Source organism: Callionymus lyra, chromosome 12 (assembly GCF_982586985.1).
Source record: "Callionymus lyra chromosome 12, fCalLyr1.hap1.1, whole genome shotgun sequence".
NCBI classification, from domain to species: Eukaryota; Metazoa; Chordata; class Actinopteri; order Syngnathiformes; family Callionymidae; genus Callionymus; species Callionymus lyra.
The window spans coordinates 12,488,033-12,504,062 of NC_141829.1; the positions used below are offsets into that span (position 1 = coordinate 12,488,033).

The 16,030-nt window shown below is 39.6% G+C and overlaps 2 protein-coding genes across 4 annotated transcripts in view; one reads left to right on the top strand and one right to left on the bottom strand.

The window, feature by feature from the left end:
* raph1a (Ras association (RalGDS/AF-6) and pleckstrin homology domains 1a) overlaps nt 1–6,622 on the top strand; it is a 59,176-nt gene extending 52,554 nt beyond the window's left edge. For 2 of the 3 annotated variants that reach the window (XM_087803820.1, XM_087803821.1), the window contains 8 exons: nt 276–397; nt 461–526; nt 1,133–1,276; nt 1,343–1,453; nt 1,521–1,619; nt 1,687–1,807; nt 1,880–2,010; nt 2,468–6,622. In XM_087803820.1, the coding sequence (XP_087659946.1) occupies nt 276–397; nt 461–526; nt 1,133–1,276; nt 1,343–1,453; nt 1,521–1,619; nt 1,687–1,807; nt 1,880–2,010; nt 2,468–4,798 (3,125 nt within the window). In that variant the 3' untranslated portion in view covers nt 4,799–6,622. The remainder of the gene's footprint in view (nt 1–275; nt 398–460; nt 527–1,132; nt 1,277–1,342; nt 1,454–1,520; nt 1,620–1,686; nt 1,808–1,879; nt 2,011–2,467) is intronic. The other variant, XR_015713169.1, reaches the window with a different exon arrangement.
* A 1,918-nt stretch (nt 6,623–8,540) lies between these two features.
* Nucleotides 8,541–15,244, bottom strand: ildr1b (immunoglobulin-like domain containing receptor 1b). Its single transcript, XM_087804577.1, has 8 exons — nt 15,015–15,244; nt 13,003–13,173; nt 12,785–12,934; nt 12,040–12,159; nt 11,820–11,966; nt 11,442–11,567; nt 9,892–10,742; nt 8,541–8,890 (listed from the first exon to the last, which is right to left on the bottom strand). Exons 1-8 carry the CDS (start codon nt 15,061–15,063, stop codon nt 8,852–8,854), a joined length of 1,653 nt encoding a protein of 550 aa, XP_087660703.1. The 5' UTR covers nt 15,064–15,244; the 3' UTR covers nt 8,541–8,851.
* Between the last annotated feature and the right edge of the window lie 786 nt (nt 15,245–16,030).

Genomic DNA, 16,030 nt, shown 5'->3' on the forward strand with positions numbered 1-16,030 from the left:
CAATATTTTTTTAATTATTGGAATAAGAGTATCAAACTCAATGTGTAAAAAAAGGATTTTGATTTGAGGATTTGAAAATATTTTAATTAAATTACATAATAGGAAAATAAGTATATAATTATTAAAAACAATAACAATTCAATCAGGAAGTTTCAACATCATATAATGAATCATTCAATATTCTGAAATACTTTCATGGACGACCTACTAAATATCAGTTTTTAGAATCTTTACTAAAACACAGGGAACTAAAAGTTTCCACTTTTTGTTTTCAGAACGGATCTTTGAGGATCATGAAAACCTGGTGGAGAACCTTCTCAACTGGACCAGAGACAGTCAGAACCGTCTGATGTTCACGGAGAGGATCGAGAAGTACGCCCTGTTCAAAAACCCACAGGTAAGATTTTTGACATATTTATTGATCCTCAAGGACGGCTGCTAACTTTGAGTTTTGGTTCAGAACTATCTGCTGGGACGGAAAGAGACGTGTGAGATGGCGGAGAGGAACAAAGAAGCTCTTCTGGAGGTACGTAGTCGCTGAAGATCTTTAAAATATTTCACTCATTTAATAGAGGTTTTAGTTGTGGGGAGTTTTAATACTTTAATGGATGTATATTAGTGACATCGCAATATTGAATTATTGAATTTATCATTTCAAATGTTGGAACTGTTATTTAAATGTTGTTTTTAAAGTATTTAATAGGTTTTTACATAATTTAATTCAATAATTTCTACTTTAAAAGGTTGAATTTTGCTTTTAAAATAATTTAATGAAAAATAACTACAGAACTCCTTAATCTAAACTTTCAGCCAAACATGGAAGCACTAATTTAACAACATTTTTATATTGAATTTAAAAGGCTACAAATAAAAAAAATGTTAGTTTTGAACATTTCATTTAAAAAAATTGTTATTAGAATATTGAACTCTATGCTTAAAATCTAACAATTTAATTCAACATTTTAATATAGAAATAATAGAATTAAATTATATATTTTAAGAACTAAAAAGAACATTTGAAATGTTAAATTCAACCATTCAAAAATGAATGGCTCTGATGTATTTATTTCCACCTCTGGTGCTGTAAAATAAGTCTCTCCCCTCGAGTGACAAAGTTGCTTCTCTGTGTCAGGAATGTTTTGGCGGCAGCTCCGTGTCTGTGCCGGAGATGGAGGGAGTGCTGTGGCTGAAGGAGGACGGAAAGAAGTCATGGAAGAAACGCTACTTCCTCCTGAGAGCGTCCGGGATCTACTACGTGCCAAAAGGCAAAGCAAAGGTTGGTGTTGAACGTGTTTCAAGGTCATCCACGAGGGGAAACTAAACATTAAAATGGCGGCCACAGGCGTCCAGAGACCTGGTGTGCTTCCTCCAGTTGGACCACGTCAACGTCTACCTCGGGCAGGACTTCAAGAGCAAGTACAAGGCGCCTACAGATTTCTGCATGGTGTTGAAGGTACGATCGCATAAAGTCTTGATGGTGAAGTTCAGCAAAACTCTGAACACTCTGTGTGTGGGTTCAGCATCCTCAGATCCAAAAGAAGTCCCAGTACATCAAGTACCTCTGCTGCGACGACATCAGAACCCTCCAGCAGTGGATCAACAGCATTCGCATCGCAAAGGTAACAATTCCCGAATGATTTGAAGGTCACACTCTTGTCAGTAACACCCCTAACTTTTGTCCGTCAGTACGGGAAGCAGCTTTACGTCAACTTCCAGGAAGCGATGAGACGAACGGAGGCGGCTTACGATTGGGCGTCCTTGTCTTCTTCATCGATAAAGTCTGGATCCAGCTCCTCCAGTCTTCCAGGTCAGTCTTTTCAAGGAGAGTTATTCCATCCAAAGATTTGACCTCATCGTAACTCCTGCATCTTCACCCCAGAGTCCCAGTCCAACCACTCCAGCCAGTCCGACAGCGGCGTATCGGAGATGACGTCCTCGGGTCACACTCGCTCCCAGAGCGTGGTCAGCTCCATCTTCTCCGACGCCTGGAGGAGAGGAACGCAAGGAGAGGTGCGAGAACGAACTCCGGGGTTTTCCCCTCCCGTGATCCACATTTTTCACCTTATTTCCTTTCTGCTAGCGGTCAAAGGTCAAGGGTCGTATGGCGGTGCCTTTTTGTGCAGGTGGAGGAGGGAGCGGAGGTTAGGCAGGGAGTTGTGTGACGAGAATGTTGCATCCGAGTGAATATCCAGGAGAATTTCAGTGTTTTTGGAGCATGAAGGATAATCCGTGAGAATAGGTCCTAATGTAACGGCTGTTATCTCACGTTGTGCAGTGTTGACCTTTACTAACCAATAACATAAGACTGTTGATAAACTATCTTAACTATTAAAGTAGGGAAAAGGTTGATACTTCAAAAGGCTCTGGGAGGCTAAGCAAGTGTCTTCTCTCACTGCACCGGTCTATGTCTTCAACAGCTTCTATTCAGGCTTTTTAATTTCCCCATTGCTTTTGTTTCTCTCCTCAGATGATGAGGATCGACCCTATCAGTAAACCCATTCCTCTGCACATTCCCACGCTCTCCGCCCAGCACCATCCCATCTCGCAGCCACAGACCCCGCCCTCTCGGAGCAGCTACACGGAGGAGCTACTTCCCTCGGAGGAGTCGTCACCGTCGCCTCCGTCGCCGCCGCCTCCCCCACCTGCAGTGGAAACCGTGGCCAACCAATCGGCTCCGAGCGCCACCTCTTACGTCAAGTACAGCACGCTGGCTCGCCTCCAGAACCCCGGCCAGACTAGGATGCTGCAGTCGGGGGCCACGTCGCCCGGTGTGCCCATTCAGTTAGCCAAATCAAACTACAACACCCTCCCAGCTGTTTACAGCACATCTCCTCCTCTGCCGCCATCTCCCCCGCCTCCCCCACCTCCCTCGGAACCAGCGCCTGGGTCTGCCATGGCCGCGTTAAAATATGGTTTACCCAGTCCGTCGAACCTCCCCCCTCCACCGCCGTTAGAAGAGGAAGACTCCAGTCTGCCACCTCCACCTCCACCTGAGAGCATGGTGACCAACGGGCTCCCTCCTCCTCCAGAGCTTGTTTCCGACTCAGATGACACAGATCCTCTCTCCAATTCTGGCCTGCAGCAATTTCTGTCACAGAAGTTCCCCAACATGGTGTATGATTTTAACCCAGCGGTTTCTCCTCCACCTCCTCCTCCCACAGAGATCTCCCCTTCATCATCCTTGCACGTTCCGGGGCATTCTCAAAACGCACCTCCTCCTGCGCCACCAAAAACCTTCACGGGAGGTTTTCCACCCCAAACTGCACCTAAACCATCAGGTCCCACTTCCCTTCCAATGGCCCTCTCACCCGTGTCCCCCCAACCACAAAATGGCTTCCACGGTTCGATGAAGAAGCAGCAGAGCTTTTCAACCGGGCATTCCCCGAATCAACCACCACCAACTCTACCAAAGCAGCACAGTCTATCCTCAAAGAGCCTCTCCGTGTCCCCGTCGACCTCCTCAAATACCGTCTCTATCGCGGCTGCTACCTCTTCGTTGGTCAAGCAGATTGTCAACCAGTTCCCTGGAAATGCTGCTTCTTCCGCCATCCCATCCTCCAACTCGATGGAGGGACCCAAGTTCAACGCACCTGTCCCTGCAGTGAAAGCCAAACCAAAATGGCAGCCAGGTGGAGTTGCAGCCCCACAGTCTCCTGAGTTTCCTCCTCCTCCTCCTGATAATTCTGTGGCGGACTTTCCCCCTCCACCGTTACCCAAGCCGGAATCCCCCATAAAGAAGTCTCCATCATCCTCTTCTACCGGCTCCATCAAGAAAGGACCTCCACCTGCCCCTCAAAGGGCCTCCTCTATTCGGTTGGGGGAGGGTCAAGACGAGAGGCCAAAGAAAGTGGAAAGTCTCGTCAGTAAATTCGGACAAGCTCCCCACACGGGAAACTCATCCAGCTCCTCGTCAGCGACTGGGTCTCCTTCCAAGGATATTCCCGCACCACTCCCGAAACCAGGAAAGCTTAACTTGGCTAACCTCCCATTAGCACTCCAGGGACTTCAAACTGGGCAGCATCACCCGCCTTCAGACTTCACATCGCCTCCCCCTCCGCCTCCGCCGTCACAGCCGCTTCAGATCGAGTCTTCTCCCGACTACTTCCCGCCACCTCCAAGTGACTTTGAACTCTTCCCTCCTCCTCCTCATCCATCCGAGTTCCACAACCCACCGAAGGTTGCTGTTGTGAACCCTCAACCTCAGAAGCAACCCCCCCAGCCGCCTGTCATCTCGTTGTCGTCGTCATCCTGGAAACAGGGATCGCTAAAGAAGGGGGCCGTTCCACCGCCTACGTTGAATCGACGGACCAGCAACACTCCTCAGTTTGATAGTACAATTCCTCTTTCATCCCCTCCTCTGTCCCAGACACCCCCTCCATCCTTATCGTCCTACTCCTCGTCTTCATCGCCCATACCGCCTACATCCCCCAAATCGGCCGGACCCGGCAACCTCGCACTAAAGACTAACTTCCTAGAAGACCTCAATCGCACCCTCAAGAGGAAGTCCATCTCTCGCCATGGCTCGCTCACGTCTTCTAACCTCTTTGGCACTTCTAAGATGGAGCCCATGACCACCATGGACGACATGGCGCTCCTGCCCCCTCCGCCTCCTGAGCTCATGCAGCAGCAGCAGCAGCATCACTCCATGCGTGGTCACTCCCAGACTTTGTCCCGCCACCACACACACTCCCACTCCACCAAACATGCCAACATCTCAGGCTATGCAACGCTACGGAGAGGCCCACCTCCCGCACCACCAAAACGGGACCAAACCACTAAACTGACCAGTGACTGGTAATGGACGTGTACCCAGTGTGAACACCTAAGTACTTACTCTCATCCGTTGAGGCTCAATGTTCCTGCAGAGAGAAAATATTCAATGTTAGTCTTGACTTGTGCGTCTCTCCCCTCTTTCTGAAGATGCAGTCGGGCTGAAAGTTTCCACTTTAGCCAAGTAATTATCGAACCACTTGCACAGGTTCCAAAAGAACCATATTGGTGTTTCAACATGGCCGCCTATCGTTAGGGTTGATGTTCGGTACTAGACAGGCACAGTTTCTGACACAAAATGTAGCAACCAGACCAAAAACAAAGCATGTTTTTTCTGCTACAGTTGCCCTGAAAATCGTTATGAAACATTTGTAGAAAGGGTCACTAGACAAGCAGTCTAGATTTGTAGAACAAAAAAAAAGTCTGTTTATAACCACTTATTTCCACATACAATTTAGCCTCAAAACAGTACTGAGAGAACATAATCCCCAGGTTACCTTTGTAGTTGAGGTTCTATGAAAGCATACTCTTGCCTCTATAGGCTGTTGCTATGGGTTGCCTCGAGCGGTACGCCTGTAGGAGGACGGAGCACACATGAAGTAGAACACAAACTAACTTTGACTCCCATTTCAGTTCCATTAATAAACACTGAAATATAACATTTTAGGGCTTTCTGTTGGGGAAGCAGCATCATTTTACCTTAAAGATGAAGGTTCAGGTAGACATTGACTGTTATAAGAAGGCTTTATTTTACCATAGCAGACTGCATTAGCTCCTTCTTTTGATGGTATATTCCCTCACAGATCGCCAGTCTTGTCTCCAACGCTCTTCATTCTAAACTTTTCTTCAACATCCCCACATGTGACACTTATTTCTGCCCATAAAAACCTCTCTTAAGCCAGATTCGCACAGGATAAGTATTACCTGTGGACCAAAGGTCGATTTGTAATAGTTGAGGAGAATATCGGAGATTTAATCCCGTGCGAACGCCCTAGTCTGTGATTTGTAATGTAATAATTCCACCGCAAATTAACTATTGTATTTCACCTAACACAGGTGTCAGTGATAATACTGGTCTTATGAAGTAGAAGCCGATGTGACGACATATCTGGCCGTAATGTCAGTAAAAACAGACTTCTTTTTTTTTTTACAGACGTGGCTTATCCCTTGCAAACGTAACACAGAGGTCCACAGGTCAAACTAATCCTGTGCGAATAGGGCTTAAGTCTCCTCTACCCTTGTCTACTTTAGTCTCTCCGGCCCTGACAAGTGATATAACAGCATATAACGGTGATATATACAAGTAAAAATTCAGTGGTAGAAAGTAATTTTCAGCCCGACTGCATCCAAACCATCCTCACATGGACTTGAGTCTTTCTTCCTCCCTGGCAATGGTCGTTCCTATAATTATCATTATTAGTACCATTACCAGTATATTAAGCCAATGACGAGTGAGAAAAGAAAAAGTATACATTCATATACGCTGCGATCTGTATGATTGTATATAAGTGTATACAAGCAAGTCACCTATCAAGCTTTTTTTTTATTTTAAATGTAGTACGTCTTTGCTGCTTTGCATCGAAAACGACGACTGAAACTTTTTTGCGACGACGGTACGGCGCGACGCCGTGGCAACGGCTGCTTCTGATGAAGGGATGAACGGAAGGAGAGATGGAATGATGATGTATAGAGATCTATGTTGTGAACTGACGAGGGGGTTATTTGGGGGGCGCAAGGCAGTCGGTTTCAAACCCTTTTCTTTGTGTGTGTGTGTTTTTATATAAGATTATTTAATACTGGAAAGATAATGTTATTATAATTATTTTAAGTTGCAAATAAACGTTAGACCCGAGTGTTTATGAGTGTTGAACAGCTCAGCTGCTTCTGACAAGAGATGATTTATTTTGAACTTTGCACAAGTCTTTGGTTTCTTTTCTCGTTTTCTAGCTCTCCAATCTGGTGTCGGCTCGACCGCTCTGTACAGACTCGTTGGATTAGTTGACGCAGAACCTGCCATCGTTAGAACGTCATTTGTAAATGTCAACAACACTTGGAGTTTTGGCTGCATTAAACAAATCTTGAGGAACATTCCAGCTCTTCTGATGTAAGACTTTCCTCTCACTCACCTGCTCTCCAGCCTCTTGAAGCTGATGTTCTTTCAGGGTTCTATGGTTCTGGGTTCTGGATCAGGGGCAGCACTAGAATGAGGTCCAGAGAAGGCCCTTTCTGTGTGGAGTTTATTTGATACTGCAGCATATATCATGCAAACAGGACAAACTAGTGAAAGTTCATCAGTGCTGTTAGAAATGTAAATAGTTGAGTTTAATATTTCAAATGTTAAATTTAATTTGTTTATTGAAATTTGGTAATTTTCACATTTATTTATTTATTTTCTTTAATTAAATTCAATAATTTCTATATAGGAAGGTTTAAAAAAAAGTTTACATTGAATTAAATATTGTATATAAAGAAAGGTTGAATATGTTTTATTTAATTGAATCCAATTAAATTAGTTTTTTTTTGTAATTGAATTTAAAAAAAAATCCCACATAGTTTTCCATACCAATAATTAAAAAAACAAACATTTTCCAACTTCCATATTTTCTAATTTGTAGCCTTTTCAACTCTGTAAAATGTTGGTATAATAGTAAGTAAGTAAGTAAGTAATGGTTAGAACCACCAGACACTGAGCGTATGTGACACACCGATGAAAAAGTGATGCAAACCTTTTTCAAATGAATTTACTTCGAAAATATTCGATTTTTTTTAAACCAATTATTAAAATGAAAACGAATTCAATACACAACGGATTTAATTCAATAAAAAAAATTCTAATATTAGTATTTAAAAAATGCCTTTTAACAAAGAAAAGTTTAAACAGTTGAAATGTTTAAGTTAACCATTCAATATTCTTAAGATTCATACTGTCCATGCGCATTCTGCAGGGTAATTACAAAAATAATTAAAGAAAATATTGAGGAAATACGTATGGAAAATAGACTAAAATGATTGTAGAAAAATGTAAAAATATTTCCGCATTTAGTTCTCCATATATACTGTATGGTCGCTCTTGACTCCACTGCTGAGGTTTCAAAAATGTTTGCTAGTGCTCCCTCTGGTGGAATGACTTAGTACATACATGCTGACCTCGCTTAACCGCTCTCAGTAAAATTCACTGAAACTTTGATCAAAACTAAAGCCAGAAGTTCAACTTGATACGAACTCGACACTGAGTTTAACGAAATACTTTAAAATAGGATTTAGTAGCGAATTACAAACAACCGTGACTCTCTGTCGCCCTCAACTGGTTCTTTCACTACTCGCGTGAATACTTGTAATTCTGCTCTTTAGATTCTTAAAATCCTTATTTATGTCTCAGGTTAGAATAAAACGGTTATTTTAACGTAAAAACGGTAAAAGAGAATGTCTCCTATATGATACTATTGTCTGGTGCTAACAGCTAATGCTAGTTAGTTAGCTAATGCTAAATATTTAGATAATGCTAGTTATTTTTTAGATAATGCTAATAATTAAGCTAATGCTAATTATCACTGTTGACCATTTTGGTGAACTAAACTCGAATAAAGAATAAATTTAGTTTTTAAACCATATTTCTGTACAAAAAACGTTTTAAATGGTTCAAATTCACCTCCAGCAACTTCCAGGTAAGTCCCTTCAAAGTCTTTCTTTTAAATAAATACACTGTATGTATTATTATATATGTTTATTAGTAGTAGTAGTAGTACTCAATGTGATCATTTCGATTCAGTGGGAATAAATACAGAAACATAACAATTCACTTGTTTCATATAAAACAGTTTATTTGAAAACACATTCACAGAAACATAATTTAAAAAGTAGATTTTTCCTTCAACTTAAAAAGACATTTGGGATTTAAAAAATAAATGAAATATCATAAAAAACAATATATCCACCACCAGATCTTAAATTACCACAACATTTCTATAAAAAAAAAAATACAGTGAATTTAACTGACATGCAAACTACACAATGATAAGGTGAATCTTCATTTTCACTTGAGATGAAACTTTTAGGAGGAAAAACAAAACTGGGAAATGCTTCAGATGACTACGCTGTTGCCGCTACGGGAGCTTCTATCCTGGAGAGACAAGTGACAGAGAAGGTCGTGTGAATACAAGCAGCAGGAAGTCACACCAGCAAGAGGCGACTGGAACCAACACAACCACACGGTGATGAACACAAGTTACACAACCACACGCTGACGAACACAACAAGTTAGGAAAACATGCTGAGACCTGATTTGTAAACATAATAACAAATGACATGCAAAGAAGATTTTTATGGCAAGAGCAGCACAGGCAGAGATGAAGAGAATTTACATTTTTTTAAAACCCTTTTTTCATAACTTGTTATAACATGTTTCTATACAAAAAAAATGGTTCTAAAAAATAAATGTAAACTTAAGCGTAAACGCGTTGAATTGTATTATTTTAGATTAATTGAATTGTATCATTTCTGTTAATGAAAAGTTGATTCTTTTTTTAAATTGAGTTACAATATTTCTAAATTTAACATGTATTTTAACCCAGACTTTCACAATATAATTCTAAAAATTAAAAAAATAATTTTCTAAATTCGCTTTTTTATTTTTTTGCCCTTTAATTATAGAAATATCTGTAAAATTTTTTTGCTTTAAAGTTATGATCTGTGGATTAAAAAATAGATATTTTTGAATGATTGGAATTAAAATTTCACTTTATGTGATAATTAAGTATTAAATTAAGACTTAATTTACCATTCGATATGGAAATAAGGGATTTTATTTAAAAAATAATAATTAAATCGTTAAAAAACAACATTTTAATAAAGTCATTTAAAATGTTACATTTGAAATGTTGGGATTTTACCAGTTTTCATTTCATATGTAATTAAATAATGACATTTTAAAAATGTAAACGTCCTCATTTGATACATTAAATAAAATGATTCTTGGCATCAATCAGGGCTGATGTTTTGGGGTCTGAAGGCCAGACCAGTATTTTAACTATTCCTCTTAATCTCCGCTGGTCTCTCCTCATCAGGTAAAGCACTCACAAAGTTGTGTGTCTGTGTGCGTCAATAGTTGTGTGTCGATCTTACAGAAAGACGATCATAGTATCGCCGGCTGTTACTCTGTCCCGGTGTGATCTCGATGGAGGAGTAACTGGGAGGATTCTCCACCCAATCGTTCCCCTTCCCTCCTCGTCCTCCCCTCCGGTCGTCTTCGTCGGAGCTCCAGGATCCTCGGCGCTGCTGTGGCGAGTAGCTTCTCTTCCTCCTCGTGGACTTGCTCTTCAGCTCGCCTAGAAGGTCGTCGCGGCTCCGGGTGCGAGGCCTGGACCCGCCTCTGCTCCTTTCCGAATCTCCTCTGGCGTTCCTCTGATCCCTGCCGGCGCTCCTTCCCCGCCGGGTCTCCCAGTCGGACTCGTCGCTGTACTCCCTTAAGATCCCTCTCCTGGGCGGCGAAGCGTCTCTGTAGCTGCGCTCGTCTCTCTGGAAGCCTCTCCCGGGGTTGGTGCTCCCGCTGGACTGACTGGAGAACCTGTTCCCGCCTCTGCTCCGGTCTCCTCCTCTCTGAGAGAAGCTCGGGACCCGCTGGATGATGGGCGGCAGCGTGATCACCCTCCTCTCCGTGCCCCGGACCCCCATCTCATCCAGAGCCGACAGCATGCTGGGGGGCCCCGGAGTGAAGGGCACGGCCGGAGGACCCGGCTGAGAGTATTGGCGCATGGGGTGTGGATTTTGAAGAGGCTGCACGGACATGGGAGGTGGTGCTACTTCCAGGCCTCTCACCTGGTTCTCCAGGAAGTCCAGGACTTGGTTGCCCTGGACGCTGCCTCGATTGCTGCCGTTCATGTGATGGAGCAGTGGGGGGGGCTGCTGCTGCATCGGCGCCATCTGCATGGGGGCCATGGCAAAGTTCTGCTTGGTCGGGTAGTCGGAGTACGAACCTGGAAGTGAGTGGACAGTTCATCAAGAGGTGAGAAGATGATTCATCTTGGACGAACTGAAGTGCATTATGGGAAGTTTATAATGTCTCGAAACACAATCCTTCATATCTCTGGTATAGTTTATCAGTGGCATCAGAATATTAATTTGAATTTTTATGAAGAATTTAAACCAATACCTATACGTATATACTAAAAGGTTGAATGACTTTTTATTATATCATTATTTCTATATTGATTTCCTTTCCTTTTAAAAAAAAAACCCAGATTAATATTTTTTTTCTAAACATAATGTTTTATATTTTAATTCTAATAATTAAAAAATAAATGTAAAATTAATTTGATATATTTTAAATTGTAGCCTTCTGTTTAAAAGTACCACCAGCCACACATTATCAAAATATCAACTTTTTTTTTTTTAAATTAAAAAGGCTTTGAATTTTAAAAAAAAATCATGAATTAGAATATTTATTTTGAATTATGTGATCTTGGAGTATTAAACTTACACTATATGTTAAAAAATAAATATTTAATTTTGAAAATATGAATTATTATTATTTTTAACATTCAATAATACTTCTATATTCAAATGTATTTATGAAATAATTAAATGATTCAACAAAACGACAACATTCCAGTAGTAGTTCCAACATGTTAAATTCAAGCATATATATATACTTGCATAGAGGAGTCAAAGGTCACCTGAGTAGAGGATGGGGACCCCCTGAGAGGAGCCGTTGGAAGCGATGGGAGCATAGAGAGGTTGTCCGTTCATCCAGGGAGACATGGCCTTCTCAGCCTCTCGCATCATCCGGTGCTGCATCACAGCTGAGACACAAAAACACCCTTCAACTCTGCTTTTCTTTAACTATTTAATCACCATTAAATGCTTTCTTTTTGTAACTCGATGATCTCAAAATGTTCCCGCCCAGCCACACCCGAATAAAATCAATAAATAGTCTATTACAATGAGCACCGTCAGCTGATAATTGAAAGATAATTACGACCGCCTTCGGTTGTTTGTTCTGAATCATGGTTCTGGTCTCGAACAAACATGTGAAGATGATGTTTCTGCCGCACCTTTCTCAGGACAGCAGCAGGTCTGAGGACAACACGGGCAGCGTATGTAGCAGCAGCACTTCTGAGGGCAGCACTGGCAGCAGCAGACGCCCAGCAGGATGATGAGCAGGAGGCCCCCGAGGACGATCAGCAGGACGGTCAGCCAGTCTGGACGACAATAGATGAGACGTTATGACCCCCTCTGGAGTCAAAGTTCGTCAGGGAAAAAAAAAAAACTCACGGTAGACGATGAGTTTGACTTCTCGATCCGAGTCTCCGGTCGTGTCGCCATCTGCGTCGACGGTGCAGAAGTAGACGCCGTTGTCCCACCACATGACCTCGTTGATGACCAGGTCGGCCTCTGAGCAGGAGAAGGAAAGTGTGAGGAAGGTTTTTGCTGAGGCTCATGGAAGTTTATCAGTGCAAGCACAATAATCGGTGGTTGAAATTAACATTTCAAACTTCTTTTTTTTTATTGAATAAAGATAGATGAAATTAGTTTTAATTGAATAACTTTTAAATTAAAGGTTAGTTAGTTTTTCATAATTAAAAATTCATTTTATCCATTTATTTTTTAGACAAATGATTTGTGATTTTCTTTTTTATTTTATTCACACATAGTTCTCCCAATAATTTAAAGAAATAAATCAAAATTTTAAAGTAATTAAAAATGTTGACATAAAAGTGCCAACATTTTTTGATTACATTTTTTTTTTTAAATTAAAAAACATAAATAAAAAAAAAGATTTTAAAAATAATGTTTTGAATTATTCGAGTTAGAATATCAAACTTAATGTGTATAATAAATTGTTTTTTTTAGAACCTTTCCATTTTTTTAAATTAAATTATTTAATGAAAACGTAATAGAAACAAATAAAACAGTCATAAAACATAATAAAACATCAACATTTTGATATATTTTCATAAATGTTGTTCAAATCAACAGTTACAATGTAAGTGATGATGTAATGTCGTGTAAATCCTACTGTTCCGAATAGTGATTTTTCTCTCCCTGTAGTCGGAGCCAAGAATGGGTTCATTGATGCCAGTCTTCTGGGCCACAGTCCGAATGGTGCGCTGGCGGTCCGGGCAGTCGTTGGCGGGGTCCTGACCCAGCTGCAGGGCGGCCTGGTACACTTCAGCGAGAAAGTAACCATTCAGAAAAATCATTCAGGAATAAACCGAGGCAGCGATGACGGCTCACCTGTGGAGTAGTACTCCAGCACGGGGTCTCTACAGAAAGACTTGTACCTCCATGTGACCCGGACGCTCTGCATGTTGGCGGACGTGGTGTAGTCGCAGCGCAGGATGACGGAGGCGAACAAGGTGGTGCTTCGCTCCGACTCCTCAACGATCACCTGGATGGACATCAGCTCTGAGGACCAAACACCGAGGTGAGAATCTCACCAACGTTCAAATATCCTGCCCGAGGGTTCGTACAATAACATGGAGCGACAAGAATCTGGACCGACTGGTTAACAGTTTACACCTGAAGTCATTACACTCGTGGTGGATGACAACAGTCATTCATGGGCAGGGAGGTGAACAGAAGAACAAAAAGCCTGATGACAAGTTAGTTCCTCTAATGGAGATAAATACCAGCTGCTGTTTCAGGTTCTTAACACTTTCATTCTTATACGAGCAGGAGCGTGAAAACCTTTGACCAACATCATTTTTCACTTCACTTTTTTATTTACGTCTCTGCCAACACGGATTATATTTTCAATATTTGTACTCATTTTCAAAAAAGAAAAAACATTATATATATATATATATATATATATATTATCATTGGCTAAATATCACTGTGTTTGTCTTGATTAGAAAAATATCAGGACAATATTTATATGAATAAAAGCTTTAAAGGAACAAGTAAAAAAGCATTAAAATATATTAATTAAAAAAAAGGTAAAGGTAAAAAACAAGTTCATCCTTAGAATTAAAAAAATGTATTTATACTGTATAAACACAACACAGAATACTGTATGGTAATTACAAGTATAATTATGATACATTAATTCTAAAGTAGATTTATTTAAAAGATTAATATTCATAAATGTATAGCATTGGTGAGAGTTTAAACTAATGATATGGTACCGCTATAAAATAAGAAATACTTAGACTTATCCACGAGTTTACTCAACTATTATTGTCTGTGTAACCTCAACATTTTATAAGAAGATATATAGTTATTTATCATAAAAAAGTACACCTTGCAAAAGACAATTTAATATACTTTTGTAGTGTGTGAATGTGTACTACTGTTTATTGTATATGATATATATATTATTTTTTATTTTAATTTGTAGTGTTATACTACCATTATTATTTTTGTAATTGTTGCTTTTATTCAAGTTTCTTATTTCTGTTACTATTTAATGATTGATATTATAATTTATTTCTTTATTATTGTTATTTTATTAATATGTGTATTAAATGTTTTAATATGACTTATATCTATGTTTAATCTATTTTATGAACAGCTTTGACTACTCAAATTTCCCCAACGACGTAATAATAAAGGTTCATCTGTCAGTCAATCAATAATCCAACAGGGATTCGAACAAGGAAGCAAATATCAAAATAACTTGTATTGCCGTTAACACAACATAGGAATTTGTTGTGTCAGTATAAAATAAAAGAAGTAAATAAGATGGCACACAAAATAATATAAATCTTCTTATGTGTATATAATGTCAAAAAACCACAACGAGACGTTGAGTTGAAAAAGGCAGTCAAAGTACTGTTGGGAAGAAATGCAAAGTTTAAGTGAGATGACTGAAGGTTACATTTTAGTTGAATAATTAGGAAAAACTTCTACAAACACGTGTTTAAATAAGGGTGTGACAAAAAACAATTTAATCATTAAATATGTGACGTAGAAAATGAACTAAATATCTGAGATAGCGACGCAAATGAGCGCATATATTTTGTATTTAATTCTATTTTATATATTTTATTAATGTTTCATGTATCTAATGTTTATTTAATAATTTCCAGAGAAACTTAAAAACATTTAAATGAATACCAGCTGAAGCTCACCAGCTCAGTCACGTGACCACTATCGGCCTTGTCCTATTTAGCTTCTGTCGATGATTAACTTTCTCAGTTTCACTATTTGTTTTACTACACTAGAGACTCTCTCGACACATTCTTTTAAACTACAGTGTTCAAGCACTTTCTAGTAAAGGTACGAGTGAAGGTTTAAAGCCGCACCTGTGGGCAGGTGAGCCAGCAGAAGCACCATCAGTATCAAGTTCTCCATCTTGGTTCTTCCGCGTCTTCTCCCGCCTCAGACTCCAACTCCGCTAGAAATCCTCAAAGCTTGAAGAAAGTCGTCGTGTTTCTCCGCATAGTAGTCGCTCCTCTTTGTTGAGAAAGAGTTCTTCTCTCAGCGCTGTTTTTCTTTTCTGTTTAGCATGACAACAAGACACTTTCGCACGCGGCTGCGCAGATGTTCCTGAGGGAAGGTGTCAGGTAACATCTGTGGCTCCTCCCCCCAGAACAGGTGCATTGTTTCTGTTCCCTTTTAACACCGTCGTTACTTTGGACGAACGTGACTCACTTTTACCAACGATTGACCTTTTTAACTTTTGTTTCGTCCCTCATATAATTGTTGTCTTTACGAATATATTCATGACACACATCGAAACGAGACTTTTTGTCTTTTATACCTATGTAAAGATTTCTATAACGTTTTATTTTACTTTATTTTTTCTGTACTTTGAATCCATGGTTGATACATTAAATGTCCCAACACTATTCTTGATAGATAGATAGATTTATATACAACAAGTATCAATATTCATAAACATGTTAAATTCAGAAAAGAGAGAAATTCTTAATATATTGGTTACTAAAAGAAAAATCGTATTTTAAATAAACAAAACATTATATTACATTATTATTATCTGGCTTAAGTTTAAATTAAATGAAAAAGATAATATATTAATTTAATTATTTTGACTTTTCTTTTTTAAAGTCACTGAATGTCTAAACAAAACATCCTATTTTATTTTATAAACAAATTACAATATATTAAAATGACAATAATAAACTATAAATTATAGTCAAATATACCCTTTTTTCCAACCTTTTTAAAGTGTTTTTCCCTCATATTATTATTGTCTAGATACATTTTTTACTCATATTTATTTAACAATATATTTATGACACACATAGAAATAATACTTTTTCTCATAAACCCTATATAAAGGTTTATGTAAAGGATT

What these genes read in the sequence shown, in the direction of transcription:
- ildr1b (XM_087804577.1), bottom strand. Translation starts at nt 15,063, where the DNA reads ATGGAGAACTTGATACTGATGGTGCTTCTGCTGGCTCACCTGCCCACA. An exon ending in GCTGGCTCACCTGCCCACAG is followed by an intron (nt 13,174 to 15,014) that starts GTGCGGCTTTAA and finishes TTTGGTCCTCAG; the next exon opens with AGCTGATGTCCATCCAGGTG. An exon ending in GCTGGAGTACTACTCCACAG is followed by an intron (nt 12,935 to 13,002) that starts GTGAGCCGTCAT and finishes TTCTCGCTGAAG; the next exon opens with TGTACCAGGCCGCCCTGCAG.